Genomic DNA, 17,237 nt, shown 5'->3' with positions numbered 1-17,237 from the left:
TAGGGATTTGCTGGGCTGAGGATTTCTTGTCTTTTTTTTATTTTTGAGAGAGACAGAGACAGATCATGAACAGGGGTGGGAGGGGTGGGGCAGAGAGAGAGAGAGAGAGAGAGGGGGAGACAGAATGGGAAGCAGGCTCCAGGCTCTGAGCTGTCAGCACAGAGCCCGACGCGGAGCTCGAACTCCGGGACCGCGAGATCATGACCCGAGCTGGAAGTCGGACGCTTAACCGATGGAGCCACCCAGGCGCCCTGAGGATTTCTTGCTTTTGAGCCTGCTTTATCGTTCTGTAACTTTGGCTTGACTGCTCAGAATGTCCCCCTTTGTGAAAGGAGAGAGGCCCAGAGCATTTGGGGTCAACCCAGTGGTGTACTGACAATTGTTTCATAACTGGGGGGGGGGGGGGGGGGCTTAACTGATACCATTTCCCAATTTCTGTGGGACAAGTACTCCCACCATGGCCAATTTCAAGCTACCAGCATAAAGTCACTGAACTGTGGAGTTGGGAAGGTTTGTGCACACACCATTATACAGTATTTTCATCATTACAGACGTAAGCAATCTCGAGAGCATAGATGATGCTAAGATAATTAGGAAGAAATGAGTTTTGAGAACTTAGTGCCTTTGCTTTCAACAGTTAATTTGACTGTACGTTTAGACGGTAAGTTGACTTTTCATCGTGGCTTTCACAAGCAGTTCACCAAATTCCTGAAAGTGAAGCATTCAGCACTCCCAAGCCGGGACAAGCCGGCCCAGCGCATGACTGGGTCAGACCCACCCGAACACATATCCTTTGTCTGCTGCTCGCGAAGCTGTGCGGCCCCGGATAAGTTACTCAGGGTCACAGAGCGTCAGCTTTCTCATCCGTGAAATGGGCTTCCGTGAGCACCCAGCACAGCCCACTTTAGAATGTGCTCAGTAAATAGTGATTATCATCATCGTTGGTTCAGGGACATTAATGCGAAGGCAGAACCGTCTGGCACAAAGATATGCCTGTGGGACGGGCACAGTGGACTCATTGTGTGGGGCAGGAGGGTACGGGGCTGGGAGTCAGGACTGCCCTTTTCTAAACAGTCCTCCTATTGTTAAATTCTTGGGCATGTCCACAGTTTTGCTTATTATAGTTACTGGGGCCGCGGACATCTTCAGGCATGTAGCTTTTTGTCTCCAGTTTGAATTTCTCTGCCTGTGATCGCTTTCCCGGCCGAGGCCGACTGGGGCAGAGGTGCGAACGTTTCTGTGCCCTGCTGCGTTCCAAAAGGGCTGTGCCAGTTTCTGATGCCAGGAGCCCACATTCCTGTGGTGGTAACCACACTGCTGTCCATTAAGTACTTTCCGCTTTCCAAACCGCTTGCCCCTGCGAAGCCCACAGCACCTCTTGAAGGTGGGCAATTATCACTTGGATCCTCCTTTTCCGGTGAGGCCAAGGAAACTCAGAGAGGGTCACGTGGCTTGCCCAAAGGCACACAGCTGCCAGGGTCCAACAGTGAACCCCAGACGGGACTGGCTGAGCCCCTACCGGGCCATGTTAGCGATGGGAAAACAGGCACGGCGAGGTTAGGTGGCCTTCCCGAGGAGGGCGGAGCTGATGGAGCCTGAATCCAGGCATCTGGTCGCAGTCTGTACTCTTAACCACGAAGACTGGGAAGATTTTGACCCATTGTAGTGCGTCATTTAACCCCCGTGCCACGCCGCCTCCCTGGAATTCTGTTTCCAAGCCTGCATGCCTCCCCTGCGACCGTTCCGCACTGACCACGTCTCCATCTCCCTGCAGGCACTGGGAGCCTGGCTGCTGCAGTGGAGACAGCCTCGGGTCGCCAGGCCCTGGTGGTGGGCAAGCCCAGCCCTTACATGTTCGAGTGTATCACGGAGCACTTCAGCGTGGACCCCACCCGCACGCTCATGGTGGGTGACCGCCTGGAGACCGACATCCTCTTCGGCCACCGCTGTGGCATGACCACCGTGCTCACGCTCACAGGCGTCTCCCGCCTGGAGGAGGCCCGGGCCTACCTGGCGTCTGGCCAGCATGACCTCGTGCCCCATTACTATGTGGAGAGCATCGCGGACTTGATGGAGGGGTTGGAGGACTGAGCCCACCTGACCAGCAACCGCAACCCTCCACCCCGATCCCGTAGATGGAGGCGATGGGCCAAGAGCTGCCGGCCCCTGGGCCCCGTTTTCTGTAGCCTGGTGGGGTTGGGACCCAGGGAAGGTGTTAGGGCCCTCGCGTCCCCTCCCAGTGGTGGCTGGGCACTCTTTGCCGTTCCGGAGGCTGTCCCCCTCCCCCTACCAGTTCGCCCTGGCCTGACCCAGCCAGGTGGCCTTATTTCCTGCCTCGTGAACTCCCCTCTTTGAAATCTGGGCCTTGTGCCCACTGAAGATTTCCCCTAACCCTGACCACTTAATCCCCAACTCCTTCCCTGGGGCCTCTAGAGCCCTTCCTCCCTCCAGTCCTGGCCTTGGGTTCCTGCTGACCAGTCAGAGGTCTAGGGAACCACCGGCCATTATCGTCCTGATCCCTGAGTGGACCAATCAGAAGGCAAAGTGACAATGACCCTTTCAGGTCCTCACTCCTGGGTAGACCGATCAGAACACCAGGTAATAATGACTCACTGGTCTCTTCGATCCTAAAGAGAACAACCCAGAAGTCTGAGAGAGCGTGGCCTCTTGACAATCTGGATCTGACTGGACTAGCTAGGGGTCCAGATTTCTGTCCATACGTGTCAAGTGCTGAAGACTCCCACCCCTCCACAAACGTGATCCGGGGAGGGCCCACCCAACGGCTCTGGGGGTTTCTGTGGCCGAGAGCCCCACGTTTCCCTGATCATGGTACTGGTATCAGTCCAGCGTTGATGGTGGCCACAGCGGGGGGGGGGGGGGCGGTTGTGTCCCCGTGTTGTCAGTGTTTGCTGTGCCACTTCTGCCCCGTGCCCGCCCCTGGCTATTTATTTATTTATTTATTATTTATTTATTTTCGTGTGTCAGTGATGGTGGGGGTGGGGGCTGGGCCTTCCCGCCACTTCGGCCTCTGTCGTAACCAGCCGTCCCGTACTTAATAAAGTGCGAGCGGGAGAGCCTGTGTGGCCTCGAGTGTGTGTGGGCCACGGGGCGGGAGGAGGACCCCCCCACCCCTGCCTGAGCCGGGTCTCCACAGCACTGGCCGGCTTGGCAACCTTCCTCTGCAGGAAATGACCCACCCCGGTCCCAGAGCGTCTTCTTTTTCTAGATGTATTGATTTGTTCTGAGAAAGAGGGAGAATCCCAAGCAGGCTTTGGGCTGTCGGCACAGCCTGACGTGGGACCGGAACTCACGAGCTGTGAGATCGTGACCTGAGCCACGGTGAAACCAGGAGTGAGCGTCTTAACCCACTTAGCCAGCCAGGTGCCCCCGAGGAGTGTTTTCCTGTGCCCTGTCCTACCTCAGCCCAGTAGCGCTTGATGCCCCGCTGGGTCTTTACGTCCTGATGTGTTTCAGTCCTTCCGAAAACTCAGCCAGTTTGTATCGCTCGGCCCCTTTTGCCTCTTGGGCAATGCGGATCAGAAATGGCGGTGTTAACTTACACAGCGGCACACGTCTAGAAAGCGTGATCTCCTGAGACAGGGTTTGAACTCCCGTTAGCGGATTCCAGGGGGCTACAGCGCCCTCTCTGCAGAGACCCGAGAGGAAGGAGGTCCTGGCTCTCCGGGAGCTCAAGGTGAGATCCTACACCCCCATCCCACCCACCTTCGGGCTCCCCTCCCGCCTGGGATGCTCCTGTGACATCCCCCCCCCCCCCCCCCCGCAGTGAGCTGGCTGAGGGGCTGCGGGCGGGGAGGTGTCACGATTGCTCCAGGCCTGACTGTCACTGATTGGCTTGTCGCGAGCTTGCACAAGGCCTTCCCGCTCAGCCTGTTCCCTCCTGTGTAAAGCGAGGGGTGCAAGGTCTGGGCGATGTTCTCCAGGGTGGTTGTTCTGGGGAAGAGAAAGTGCTGACTGAGCCCGGCTGCATCACGAAGTCAGAGCCCATTTTCCCTCGCGGGGACTTCTGGCTGTGACAGGAACTCAGCTCGGCCTGGCTAAGGCATGAGGAGTTCACTGTCGGCCCCTGCGAGGTGCTCCAGCCCACCAGGTGCACCCGCCTTTAGCTGTGCTCATCCGACCGACATCCGAGGGCTGAGGCCACATGCCCATCTCAGAACCTGCGCCGGAGGGGATAGAGCAGAGTTCTTGGCTAGCCTGGGGCAAGTTCCCGCCACCCCACCCCCCACGCCCCCAAGGAGTGCCCACCTCCCGGCTCCACTCTGGACCTAGTGGCCCCTCCCCACCGTCCCTGTGGACAGAAACCTGCCTTCCTTGAGCAGAGCACACGGTGGCCTGTGAATCAGAAGGGGGAGGCAGCCCAGTCCCAGGAAGTGACTCTTGATTGGTTTAAAGCTTGAGTCTGAGCCAATCATGGTTATTTGATTCCCCGGCTATCCAGTGATTGGTTTAGCCGTGGACTTGCGGTACACTTCTGACCGGCAAGACCTGAGGGGAGGGCTGTTGGGAGATCCTGGGAATGTTTGCCCCACTTTCAAAGAAGGACATGGTTGGGGGTGCCTGGGTGGCTCAGTCGGTTAAGCTTCCGACTTTGGCCCAGGTCATGATCTCCGGGTCCTCGAGCCCCACGCCCACCTCTCTGCTGTCCGCTCAGAACCTGCTTCAGATCCTCTGTCTCCCTCTCTCTCTGCACCTCCCCCACTCATGCTCTCTCTCCCTCTCAAAAATAAATATTTTGAAACGAAGAACATGGCCGGAGGAGGGAAACACTCTTCTGGGCTTTGGGTGCGGAAGTTGTTGGCAGCCATTCTGTGATCATGAGACCCACCCAACAGACTTCTCCACTTCAGGTGGCAGAGCAGAAAGATGGGAAGAACTTGGGGCTGGCTGTTTCCCCCAACTTTTTAATTTTAATTTTTTAAGTTTATTTTATTTATTTTTGAGACAGAGAGAAAGAGGGAGACAGTGAGAGGGGGAGGGGCAGAGAGAGAGGGAGAGAGAGAGAATCCCAAGCAGGTTCCGTGCTGTCCACGCAGAGCCCCACACGGGGTTTGATGTCATGAACAGGGAGATCATGACCTGAGCCAAAACCAAGAGTCGGACACTTAACCCACTGAGCCACCCAGGCACCCCCAGAAAAGTTTTAAACCAACCGAAAAAGTGCAAGGAAAGTACCATAAACATCCATATGCCCTTCACCTGGATTCCCAGTTAATATCTCAGGAAGCTGATGACCCCAATCCACGAAATGAAACAACTCCTTCCCACTACACTCTCTGGTGTCCATAGTTTCCCGGTTTTGTCTCCCTCCTCCACCCCCACCCCCACCCCCATCCACTACCTTCTTGGTGACCAGAGGCCTTAGAGGGACTTTCTGGTGACTGCATGATGTTTCCCTTTGGAGGTGGCTGTGAGGCCAGTGACAGGAGCTCAGAGTCACTGAAACCTGAGCTCGGCCTAGCATCACCTTCCCGCCTAGCACTCTGGTGATTTCATTTTCGCCATTCAGAGGAACCACAACCAAGGGATGGTCCCTGTGTGTGGCTTTTCCCTCATTTCCTTATATGTCCAGTAGACCAAGTCCCCGCGAATTGGAGTCGTCTCTAAATTCCATGGGTAACTTTTACCATGAGTAACTCAGCACCACACAGCTGCCACGTGGCACCTCGGCTACTCGGGAACCGAAGGTTCCTCATCCCTGCCCTTCCTTTCTCTTCCCAAACCACATGTTTCCATGAGCCTGGGTGGTTCTAGCAAATCCCACTTCTCCGACACCACCTAAAAGGGAAAGCTGTTTCCTCTACCCGCAGAACACTTCTGACACCAGATGTATGGGTTTTCCTGCACCGAGGAAGTCTGTAGCCTTCTGTGGACAACTGGGTGTCCTAGAATTCGATCCTGGCACCACCCAGAGTTAGTGAAGTCTCCACAGGTCCACAGGTTAAGGGTCCAGTCCCATGAGACTCCCGGGCCCCCCGCCCCCCGCCGCCTCCGCCTTCCTCCTCCCCTCCCCCAACCCCATCAGATGCCACTCAAAAGTCCCGGGTGTCACCTGAGCTTCTGACCAACTGGCTATAAATTGGAAGTTCCCAAAGCCCCCTTCTCAGATTCAATCATATGCTGTAACAGCTCACAAAACTCAGGGAAACACTTATGTTTACTGGTTTATCATATAATAAATGATATGTAAAGATACAGATGAACGGCTGGATGGAGAGATGCACAGGGCAAGGTCCAGAAGGGTCCCAAGTGCAGGAACTTCTCTCCCCATGGAGTTAGGGTGATGTATGCCTGCCAGGAACTTCCAAGGGATTTAGGAGCTCTGTGTCAGGCACCTGAGTCAAAGACCAAACATTAAAAGACGTTCCCAGCTCTTTTGTCACTTAGGAAATCCCAAGGGTCTTAGGAACACTGGTAGGAACTGGGGTCAGAGACCAAATATACATTTCTTATCTCATACCCCCCAAGTTTTATTGTTACTGTTTTTTTAATGTTATTTTTGAGAAAGAGGAAGTACAAGCTGGGGAGAGCCAGAGAGAGAGAGGGGGGAACAGAGGATCCCAAGCAGGCTCTGTGCTGACAGCAGAGACTCTGATGCGGGGCTCGAACTCACAAACCAGGAGATCATGACCTGAGCTGAAGTCAGATGCTTACTGGAGCCAAGCAGGTGCCCCTTCCCCAACTTTTAATTCAGAAAAAAAATGTTTGTGGGTTTTTTTTAATGTTTATTTTGAGAGAGAGAGAGAGAGGGCATGAGCAGGAGAGGGGCAGAGAGAGAGAGGGAGACAGACTCGAATCCCCAGCAGGCTCCGTGCTGGGCCACCCAGGTGCCCCCAACTCCCCAAGTTTTAGTTTAGAGAAGTTTCAAAACAGCAGAAAAGGTGCAGCAGTGGGATAATGAACCTGGATCCCCAGTTGTCGATATTTGACCAATTTGCTCAATCACCCTTTGTATATATTTACATTTTTCCACTGATTCACTTGAGAATCCTTTGCAGATGTTAACACTGTTCACCCCAAATCCTTTAGCTGGCCTCTCCTAGGGGCAAGGACTAGTCCTGGATTATGGCCACATAGAAAAGCTAGGACTGTCTCCGCAGCCATGCTCCACAATCATACAAGAACCCAGATCCTGGATGATTTCATCGAGCCACTGAATCAGCTGCCACGGAAACCTCCTTGGTCCAGATTTTTGTGATGTGAAAGTTTCCCTTAATTTTAAGATGATTTCTGTTGATGGGGCACCTGGGTGTCTCAGTCAGTTAAGCGTCTGACTTCAGCTCGGGTCATGATCTCACGGTTTGTGAGTTCGAGCCCCGCGTCGGACTCTGTGCGGACAGCTCAGAGCAGTGAGCCCGCTTTGGATTCGGTGTCTCCCTCTCTCTCTGCCCCTCCCCCACTTGTGCTCGCTCTCTCTCTCTCTCTCTCTAATAAACATTTTTTTAATAGTTTTTAGAATGATTTCTGTCGAGTTTTCTTTTACTTGCCACCCAAAAACTCTCCTGATACGCAGGCCCCAGGCATATTCTAGAAAACATTAAAATGCTCCCCCTTCCCCGTAAGTCCCACATTAAATATAGGCGGGGCGGGGAGGTTGCTATGCATTTCCAAAGTATTTTTATACGTTTGTTTGAGACATTATTTGGCCAATGGGGATCTAAGGTAAGAGTGACCAACCTCTAGGAAGACTTGGACACACTTTTGAAATAAGAAAATTCAACCCAAGAAAATTGTTTCCAAATGTTTCCGTTTTTACCACCACCAGGTTTTAAGCGTGAGTAAAGGTTGATTCGTTTCAGCTTTCCAGTTTTACCATTCCAGAGCCAATACATTTTTTCTCTTCAGGTCTCAAATATTTTCTAAGCTCTTAAAGAGCTCTCCGCTTCCTGCAAGTCTATAATTATGGCAAAAGAAAACGTTACAAAAATAAAGACTCATGCCTGAGCCCTAGAGGGCTAATGAATGGCAGGGCCTCAACCCCACCCAGACCTCCTGGGAGAGGAGAGGTAGTTCCCCAAAGACGAGTGAGGGCCTGTAATCAGAAGGGGGACAGACACCAGGTGGGAAGGCAAAAGTGACAGAAGCCCACTGTGTGTGGGGAGGTGGCTGTCTGGGCAGCAGACGAAGGCAGGGAGGTAAGACGGATGGGCAAGGTAAGTGGAGGCTGGGAGAGTGCCTGAGCTTCGGGGGCATCCCCCCACCCTGCCACAGTCCCTTCTACCCGTCATGGAGCAGGAGGAAACGATCACTTGTTTTTTACATTTATTTAGTTTTGAGAGAGAGAGTCCGAGCACAAGTGGGGGAGGGGCTGAGAGCGAAGGAGACACGGAACCCGAAGCAGGCTCCGGACTCTGAGCCGTCAGCACAGAGCCCGACGCGGGGCTCGAACCCACAAACCCGCAAGATCATGACCTGAGCCGAAGTCGGCCGCTTAACCGACTGAGCCACCCAGGCGCCCCGGAAAAGATCACTTTTTGAGGTCCAGGTATCCCGGGATCACGTTCTTTCCTTGGCTCCATAGACGGAAGTCACCTCAGCCCTAGCTCCCTGTGTGACCTTGGCCAAGTAGCCGGTCTCTTTGGGTGGCTTCTGCTCCATCCTTAAATGAGGCAGCAGATCAGGTGCAGAATCTCTGGGGTCCTTTCCTGCTCTGACTTCTAGGACTTCGGAGCCTGCTCTGGTCACCTCCACCATCCCCGGCTGGGCCAGTCAGGTTGGCTGAGGGGTGTGGATGGTGTTTCAATGCGTCTGGCAGCCCTCCCTGCCACTGCCGGCTGGAGGAGGGACCGCCTTCACACGGGCAGGGCAGGAGCGGGCAGGACAGGGCAGGAGTCGGCAGTCTGGGAAGGGCTGCGCTGGCCTGGGTCCCCTGTCCAGAGGTGCTGAGCTCATTTCTAACAGCAGCGGCCAAGGTCCAGCCTGTAGAGCTGCCTGTTAGAATGGGGGAATATTCCAGAGAGTTCACTGCCTCTGCTGCAGAGCAGTGACGGAGAAAGAGAGCCCCCCTGGTGGGGAGCCTTGGCCTTGAGGGTGCAGAAGAGAGAACTAATGTGGAGCCCCCCCCCACATCACCTCTGTAATCCTGCAGCCAGTCAGTGAATGCTAACGTTCCCACTTTCCAGGCCTGGAAACAGGTTCAGCGAGGGTAAGGTCCTTGGCCGCAGTCACAGTCAGGCAGCCCCCAAATTAGGACTCGCCTCCCTTCTCCCGATTCTGACACCAGCTTCATTCATTTCAGGGCCCGGAGCGGCTTCCCTGTGCGGTACATCCCAGCTGGCAAGCATCAGGCAGGGGGGAGGTGTAGATGAAATGAGATAATGTATGAAAGCAAGGCGCCGGGCACAGGGCCGGGCAGATAAGTGGGTGCCATCGCTAGGAGGCCCCGAGGACTGGGCGGGAGCTCGGCACACACAGTGCACCTGGTCCCTGCCCCTACCCGGGAAAACCATGACCCCTGTTACAGGGGACACTGGAATCTGGAGAGACTCCCTGCTCCAGCATAGGCTGGCAGGGACTATTGGGGTTAAGGTGGGGGTAAGAGGGAGACTTCCCAGAGGTGTTGACCCCAGAAAGGTAAGCTCAGCCTAGAAAGAGACAAGAGGGAAGCTAAAACCTTCTGAGATTGCGGGGGGGAGGGGTCGGGGTGGGGAATCACCTATTTAGTGCAACAGACGTGAATTCCACCCCGTAGCAACCTTGTGTAGGAGAGCAGGGTTTCACCTCCCCAGTTTACAGATGGGCAGACTGATTTGCCAGGATGCCCTGGGGGACGGCGTGGCAGGGCTGGGACCGGATTCCAACTCCCCAGACTCCCAGAGGGGCCTTTCTGGAGGCCTGTTCCCCACGCCATGCTGATTCTCTACCAGCCCTCGGCTGGCCAGACCCTGGAGAATAAAGCAGCCCCTCGTCCAACAGCAAACGCTTCGTGGTGCTGGGCCTGTCTTCCAAGTTGGGGGAAGCAGGGGGGAAGCAGCTCTTGATGCCCTGGGAGCCCACCTGCTGGGCTGGGACAGCCAGCCAGACCCACGCGACGCAGCCAGGAAAGGACTGTGCCGGAACCACCTCTGCTCCTCGGTCCAGGACTTGATCAGGCGGAGGGTGTCCGTGGCCCTTGGAGGGGAAGCACACAGGAAAGGCCTCGGAGCTGGCTCCGCCCACCCCCTCCCTGCGTTGAGGTTTAGGAGAGGCCCTGGAGGAAAAACTGAAACAGCTGTGGTTGGTTTCGGAGGCTTGGTCTCCGAGGGGTGATGGGCTCAGACAGGGGGCGGCCTGCGTCGAGGCCCAATGAGCCCCCCCTCTTCCCACTCCTCCTGTGCCAGGGGTGGGCTTCAGTCATCCGGAGGAAGGTGGGGTGGAGGGGGGGGCAGCGGAGGGCCTGGCCTCCAGATGTGAGTCCCTCCTGGTCCACATCTTCGGTGCTGGCAATTTCAGAAGGGAGATGGCAATGCGGAGAAGGAGGTCCCAGTGACAACTCTCCGAGTAAGTGCCCCACCTTGCCTAGTGCTCCCCATCCCCCTCTCTCCTCCTGGCTCCTGGGTATGAGGTGAGCACCCCTCCAACCCGCCCTCAACTCTTGCTGCAGCGATCTTCCCTGTAACTCGTGTCTGTCCTCAATACTCACCTTCCCTATAACCTTCTATGGCTCCCCAGCACCCTCGGTCAAAACAATGGCCAAGCCCCTTAAAGAGGCCCTTCATGATCCACGTACTGTTGGCCTCCCGGCCCCATGCCCCATATTTCCCCAACATACCCCAAACTCCAGCCATGCCCAGATGTTCACCGTTCCGGTCTGCGCCTTTGCTCACGCTGGAAAGCCAGGCCCTCCTTCTTCATCCGTCCTTCAAAACCCACCCTCTTCACACTCTGGACAGTCTCCTCGGCACCACGGTGCTTGTTCATGACTCCCCTTAGAGCCAGCAACATGCTACTTACTCAGGTTCATGGCCAGGTCCGGCCCCAGCAGTGTGCTACCTGAAAGCAGGGGCTGGATGGAGTTCACCGTTGACTCCTCACAGGCCAGCGCACAGTAGATGCTCAGTAAAATATCTGCTAAATGACTAGAGAAAGAAAAGGCAGTGCCTAGCCTTGGAGAGACAGATGGGAAGAGAGCAGAAGGGGTGGGGGGTGTTCAGAGGGGGGACCCCAACCCTTCACCGCTCGGCCCACCCCGGGGGCCGCCTCGCAGGCCTGACTCTCAGGCAGGAGGCTGTCAGGCAGGGGCTTTTGGAAGATCCCCAGCAGGCCCCTCAGGAGGACTGAGGCCTGAGGCCTGAGCCCCGGAGGCAGCGTCAGGCCTGGCACCCGGCCCAGCCTTTCTTTAGCCACAATCTCTGCTTCCGGGGGAGGCCCGGGTGGGGCCAGGGCCTTGTGGTTAATGGTCCTGGGCTCTCTGCAGAGGCCTTGCAGCGCGGCCACGCCCTGGTCCCTGCCAGGGCAGCCTCAAGAACCCCAATTCTAATTCCCTGAAGGACGCTGTATCCCCTCAGCCATCTTCTCTGGCTACCCCCGGAGCTCGGCCTGCTGGCCCTAGGCCCCCTTCCCGCCAACTCTCGTGCCTAACTCATCCTCAAACTATTTTCCATTGGCTTCCCCCAATCCCCGCCACAGCACAATTTTTTGGGTGGGGGGGTGGGGAGGGATGAAGGAGAATGGGAGGTGGAGCCTGGACCCCGGGGGGAGTGGTTAAAGAAGAAGGGGGTTTACCGCTCCGATTGGTCACCTCTGCTCCCGAAGGGCTTCAAAATTCCATTGACTCCGCCTCCAGTGGGGCCCCCTTCTCTGTCCTGACTTACAATTGGTTGGACGCCCGGGGGGGCGGGACTCACCGGAGTCTGGTCCAGTTAAAAGGGTGGGAGCGGCCCCGGGGGCCCAGCTCTCTCCTCTCCTAGAGTCTTGACACCGCTGGTGCCGCAGTCCGCAGGAACATCCTCCTGTCCTCAATCATGGCTTGCGTGAGTGCGGGGACCCCGCTCCAAGGCCCAGGGATGGCGTGGGGGCAGAGGAGAGTAGGCGCAGATGATCTGGGTTCTAGTCCCCAGGGTGTGGCTTTGAACAAGGGCCTTCTTTCTTCTGGGCCTCAGTGGCCCCGTCTGTAAAATGGGGGTGGGCGCCATGGTCCCCAAAGGCCTTCTCTGGCTTCAGACTTATCTGAATTCCTCCAGGATCTGACAGCACAGTTATTTCTGCCAAGGTTTGACATTTTGCAGCTCCCTGGTAAGTGGGAGTGAGAAGGGTGTGGCCAACTGGTGGGGTAGGGAGGCACTTTAAGGACGCCGAGCCGCTGTCCCTTTCCCCCTCCCTCCTCCACCCCGAAGAGCCTCCTGTCCCCTCCCCCTCCTGCAGCTGTCCCCAGTCGCTGGGCCAGGGCAGAGTCATCCTCTGCTCCAGAGAGCTCTGCAAAGGCGCCAGGATCTGAGACAGGCTGCCCGGGAGGGCGCCTGCCTGGGTTGGTGGGTGGAGGGTGGTTCTGTCCAGGCTAGTCGGGTGGGGGCTGGGTAACCCTCCCCGCCACTCCCCATGCTGGGAGACGGGTGCTAAGGGAGAGAGAAGGAGGCAAGCCTCTTCCACAGGCCCCGAGGGAAAGGGTTCACGGTTCTAGCAGAAGGAACCACTCATGCCGGTTAAGTTGTGCGCTCAATCTTGCTGTGCTCCGGCCGGTGCGCCACTCTCCCTTCTGCAGAGGGGCCTGGCTGCGCCCCTTAGGGGTCTCTTCTCCAGCCCCTGCCCCTCTCTGCACCGAGGGGCTCGAAGGGGATGGTGGGGGATCGCCCAGCCCCGGGCTGTTTCCTTTCCAACCGAAGGGCGGACCTCTCCATCCCCCTTCCTTTGCCACCAAATCGCAGTGTCACTCACTCCGAGTCAGATTCTCTCCATCTATTAAACCAAGGGATGGAGCATAGCCACTCTGAATCCAAAATCCTCAAGCCGAACAGCAAAAACTTCAGATGTTGGCTTCTACGACCTCGGTCGTGTTACAGATAGGAAAAGGACCCGGTTGGGAGCAGGCACTTGCCCAGGACCACACAGAGAAAGACTCTAGAACTTGCTACCGATTCCCCAGGCTTTCCGCAGGCCGGGTCAGAGGATCCCGGGCGGGGACGACCCCACCCCGCCGCCCCACCCCCGGGCACTGCGTCCTCTAACCCGGCCGGTTGTGGTCTCGTCTTTGCAGGGTCTGGTCGCCAGCAACCTGAATCTCAAGCCTGGCGAGTGCCTCAGAGTGCGGGGCGAGGTGGCCCCCGAAGCCAAGAGGTGAGGGGGTGCGGATGGGGGGCGGGGGCAGGCGGCTTGGAGCCCGAGGGTACGGCCCCGCGTCTGGCAGGGGCGTGGCCGGCCAGGCCCCGCCCCTCCCTCCGGCTGCGAGGGGGGTTGTCGGCGGTGGCGTTTTCTGAGTGAGTCACTTCCTCCGCGGGGTCTGGACGCCCCCTGTATACTCGCCCCCTTCCCTCCCTGCCGGAGCCTCTTAAACTAAACCAGCTGCGGCCTCGTCATCTACCTTGGCTGGCCCTGCCCCCACTGTGCGCGCGAGCCGGCCAAGGCCGTGGGGGGGGGGGGGGGCGGGAGAGGGAACGAGGGGGTGTCGCCCCGCCCTTGGCCCTCGGAGGTCCTTCTTTCCCGCGCTCTTCACTCACTCAACCTTTCGTCCCTTCGGTCCTTCCTTCCTTCCTTCCTTCCTTCATTCATTCACGAGGCCAGCTGCCTAGTTTCTCAGCAGCCATGTGACCTTGGACCAGTCCTCCAACCGCCCGAGCTTCAGTCTTACCCTATCACGGAGGGGGCAGGTGGTGGTGTGGAGGAGGTGAGATGCTGGATCTCTCTCTCTCTCGGGGATGCTGGTGATGACCAGCGGACGTTAGAAAGAGCCGTACATTTCACGTGCATTGTCCATTTCATTCTTACCCCCACCCCCGGTGGTGTTGCTATTGTCTCCACTCAGCAAATGTATTATTGCTATTATTATTTTTTTTAAGTTTATTTATTTTGACAGAGAGAAACAGTATATGCAAGCGGGGGGTGGGGTGGGGAGGAGGAGAGAGAGGGAGAGGGAGAGAGGGAGAGAGAGAATCCCAAGCAGGCTCTGCACTGTCAGCACGGAACCTGATGCGGGGCTGGAACCCATGAACCCGGTTATTGTTATTATGTGTTTATTTGCGCCATCGTTATTGAGCACCTACTGTGTGTCGTCATGCTGGGCACCGGGAGTGCAGAGATATACCAGACAGGACACTTGCCCTCCCAGAGGTCACCTTCTGGAAGGAGTCCCCATCCTTGACCAAAGGGACACTAACGTCGGTGAGCGAGAGCCTTGGCCGTCAGTACAGCAAGACCCTTAGCGATCCTTCTTGTACTGCCCCCCATTGTGCAGATGAGGAGACTGAAATCCACAGAAGGCCAGGGACTTGGTCAAGGTCACACGGCAAGGGCGTGGCAGGGCCAGAACTAGAGTCCAGGTGTCTTGCCTCCCCGCTCAGTGATGGTGCACTGAGTGGCACCGACTGGTCAGTCTGCGGGGGCTGCTGCTGGCCGAGAAGGCCTCAATGCCCCCTGCCCCCCCCCCCCCCCAGCTTCGTGCTGAACCTGGGCAAAGACAAGGACAACCTGTGCCTGCACTTCAACCCTCGCTTTGAAGCGCACGGAGACATCAACACCATCGTGTGCAATAGCAAAGACGCCGGGGCCTGGGGCGCGGAGCAGCGCGAGTCCGCCTTCCCCTTCCAGCCTGGGACGGTCGCAGAGGTGGGCTGGGGCCTGGGGGCAGTGGGCTGGGGCGGGGCTGGGTATGCTGACTAAACACCTAGGTCCCACCCTCCCCTCCCTCCTCTGCCCCAGTCCCCTCCCTCCCCTCACTTGCTGCCTGATGGCCAATGAGCTGAGCGCCAGCCCCTCTCCCAGCCTCAGCGGCCCCGCCCAGGAAGTGGGGCTGCTGTTCGGGCTCCTTGAGGAAGGAGCTCTCCAGGGCCCAGGACCTGCCGGCTATGACTGCCGAGCCGGGGCTCCACCCCACTCACTGCCCTTCTCTGCCCCGCCAGGTGTGCATCTCCTTCGACCAGGCCGACCTGACCGTCAAGCTGCCAGATGGACACACATTCAAGTTCCCCAACCGCCTCAACCTGGAGGCCATCAACTACCTGGCAGCCGATGGCGACTTCAAGATCAAGTGCATGGCCTTTGACTGAAGCCAGCCGGCTCATGGCCTCTAATAAAGGCAGCTGCCTGTCCTCTCCCTAGCCCAGCCTCCTGTCCTCGTGTGTGTGTGTGTGTGTGTGTGTGTGTGTGTGTGGAGGGGGGAGGGTGCGGGAAAGAGGGTTGCCACCAATTCCCCCAGGCTCCGCTCCTTTCTTCGATTCCATTCACCTCCTCGGTGCACACTCTTAAGTGCCAGGGACATCTTCCCCTGGGTCTCCAGGGCCAAACAGGGATCTCAGTGCATCAGAGGGGACTGGTGTCTGCTAAGTGAAACCCAGTCACAGTCCTCAAACAGCTCCCAACCCAGTGAGCCCCAGCACACAGTAGGTGCTCAAAAGATGCCGAATAAATGAAACCAGGGGAAAAGAGGCTTGGACAGACCGATCCGTGCCATGGTTATCTGGTGGCACAGGGGGAGGGGGAGGGAACAATCCCTGAGGCTCCCCTCATTGGCTTTCATGGGCCAGAAAGAGATCTGGTTCAGAGTGTGGGGGCTACGAGCTGTGTGGCCTCGTGCATGTTAACTGACTTCTCTGAGCCTATCGGAGGGCTGTCCTGAAGATGAAATGATGTGTGAAGCAGGACAAGTTTAATGCCTGGCACAAGGTGGGGAGCAGTTTCCCCTCCCTGCTGCACTACCTCGCGAGACATTCTTACCTGAATTTGAAGGGGAGGAAAGTGCTTCTGCGTGACGACAGGACCCCTTGGCCTGCACCGGGCCCAGCTGAGCCCTGTGGGGTTCCCCAGGCATCCCAGTTTTGTGGGGCCCAGGCCACATACCCCAATGCTGGAGTGTAAGGGCAGCCAGGGTGCTAGTCTGGAAACTTCTGGTTCCGTGGCCCCGGGGCAGGACCCTCATCCTGACTCTGGGAAAGATGGGCTTGGGCAACGGGCCTTGGCCTTTTTTTTTTTTTTTTTCTCTTTTTCCTAAGTTTATTTATTTTTAGTAATCGCTACCCCCAATGTGAGACTTAAACTCATGACCCTGAGATCAAGAGTCACATGCTCTTCTGACTGAGCCAGCCAGGCAGCCCCTGCTGGCCTGTTTCTGTAGAGGAGGAACTGGGGTGTGAGGGGACCATGCCAGCACCCCCGCCCCCGCGGAGAACCGAGCAGACTTGCAGCTTAGCCTCTAGGCTCCCAGAGGCCTCCTGCAGGGCAGAGGAATTCGGGGAACTCATTCGGCCTGAGATGAGGTGTTCATGTGTCTCTCCTCTTGGCTTCCAAAGAGGACAGTCTTCAAGACCCTCCAGGCTCTGTCGCCCCAGAGGGCGGTGTTTAACCCAGCCCATCACACTTACTTGTCACAAGTGATGGGATCTGAGCTGGTGGCCGGGCCACCCTGCAGACCGACCATTTCCCAGCACCTCTTCCTTCCTGCTCCCTGCTGCAGGCCCCTACCTCCCTGAGAAACAGCCCCCAGAACCGAGCCAATGTTTTGGATGACTCAGGCTCAGAACCTCGGTGTGGGCTCCCCCCAAACCCTAGGGCACTATCTCCTGAGCTGTGTGTGTATGCGGGTGTGTATGCGGGGCGGTGGGGGGGTGGGGTGGTGGGGGGGGGGAAAGGCTGGCAAATTTCATTCTCCGGGCAGCTCTGGGTGTGGGACTCACAGTGGCACTTTTCCACCCCGAGACTTAGTTTCCCTATCTGTAAAATGGGAGTCAGTATTTGCACCTGAGCCCTTTTGGGTGGCTGATTCCCATCTCAGTGGGTCCCCTAGGGAGAACATCCCTATAAGACGGCCCCAGGAGGATGGAGTGCACACGCTGGGGTCTGCCATGCGCCACACCCCATCTCCAGGCTCTCCTGGGGCACCCGAGTGGCCGCCTGAAGGGAAACGGCTTTGGAAGTCTGGCTGTGGTGGGGCGCCCTCTGCTGGGCAATGGAGAAAGTGTCTCTTGGACTGTCTTTTCCCGGGCCTCGGGGTTCAGCCCCACTGATGCTCCCTTAGGCGGGCTGAACACCCACAATACACCAGGTCTGGGAGGCACTACAACGGGGCAGAGGAAAGCCCTGGGGCAGATAGGGAA

General features: G+C 57.2%; 2 protein-coding genes and 1 long non-coding RNA gene across 5 annotated transcripts; 2 read left to right on the top strand and 1 right to left on the bottom strand.

The window, feature by feature from the left end:
* Positions 1-1,752: 1,752 nt before the first annotated feature.
* On the top strand, positions 1,753-3,074 carry PDXP (pyridoxal phosphatase; the record flags this gene model as incomplete). The annotated part of the gene is made up of 1 exon (XM_040491829.1): positions 1,753-3,074. A coding segment is annotated over one exon (339 nt), but the record flags the coding sequence as incomplete, so codon positions are not given.
* Positions 3,075-8,384: 5,310 nt separating this feature from the next.
* LOC121040382 (uncharacterized) lies at positions 8,385-13,190 on the bottom strand. Of its 3 annotated transcripts, none has more exons than XR_005795257.1 (4): positions 12,871-13,190; positions 11,722-12,107; positions 10,769-10,989; positions 8,385-10,128 (listed from the first exon to the last, which is right to left on the bottom strand). It is a non-coding gene; the product is annotated as an uncharacterized LOC121040382 (long non-coding RNA). The 3 variants fall into 3 exon arrangements; XR_005795259.1 differs by having other exon boundaries at positions 10,769-11,002; positions 11,844-12,107; XR_005795258.1 differs by having other exon boundaries at positions 11,844-12,107.
* Positions 11,853-15,245, top strand: LGALS1 (galectin 1). The gene is made up of 4 exons (XM_040490885.1): positions 11,853-11,969; positions 13,190-13,269; positions 14,583-14,754; positions 15,048-15,245. Exons 1-4 carry the CDS (start codon positions 11,961-11,963, stop codon positions 15,192-15,194), a joined length of 408 nt encoding a protein of 135 aa, XP_040346819.1. The 5' UTR covers positions 11,853-11,960; the 3' UTR covers positions 15,195-15,245.
* Positions 15,246-17,237: the final 1,992 nt, after the last annotated feature.

This window comes from Herpailurus yagouaroundi, unplaced genomic scaffold, assembly GCF_014898765.1.
Source record: "Herpailurus yagouaroundi ecotype Mexico unplaced genomic scaffold, PumYag 182, whole genome shotgun sequence".
Classification (NCBI taxonomy): Eukaryota; Metazoa; Chordata; class Mammalia; order Carnivora; family Felidae; genus Herpailurus; species Herpailurus yagouaroundi.
This window is presented reverse-complemented; position numbering and strand designations above follow the sequence as displayed.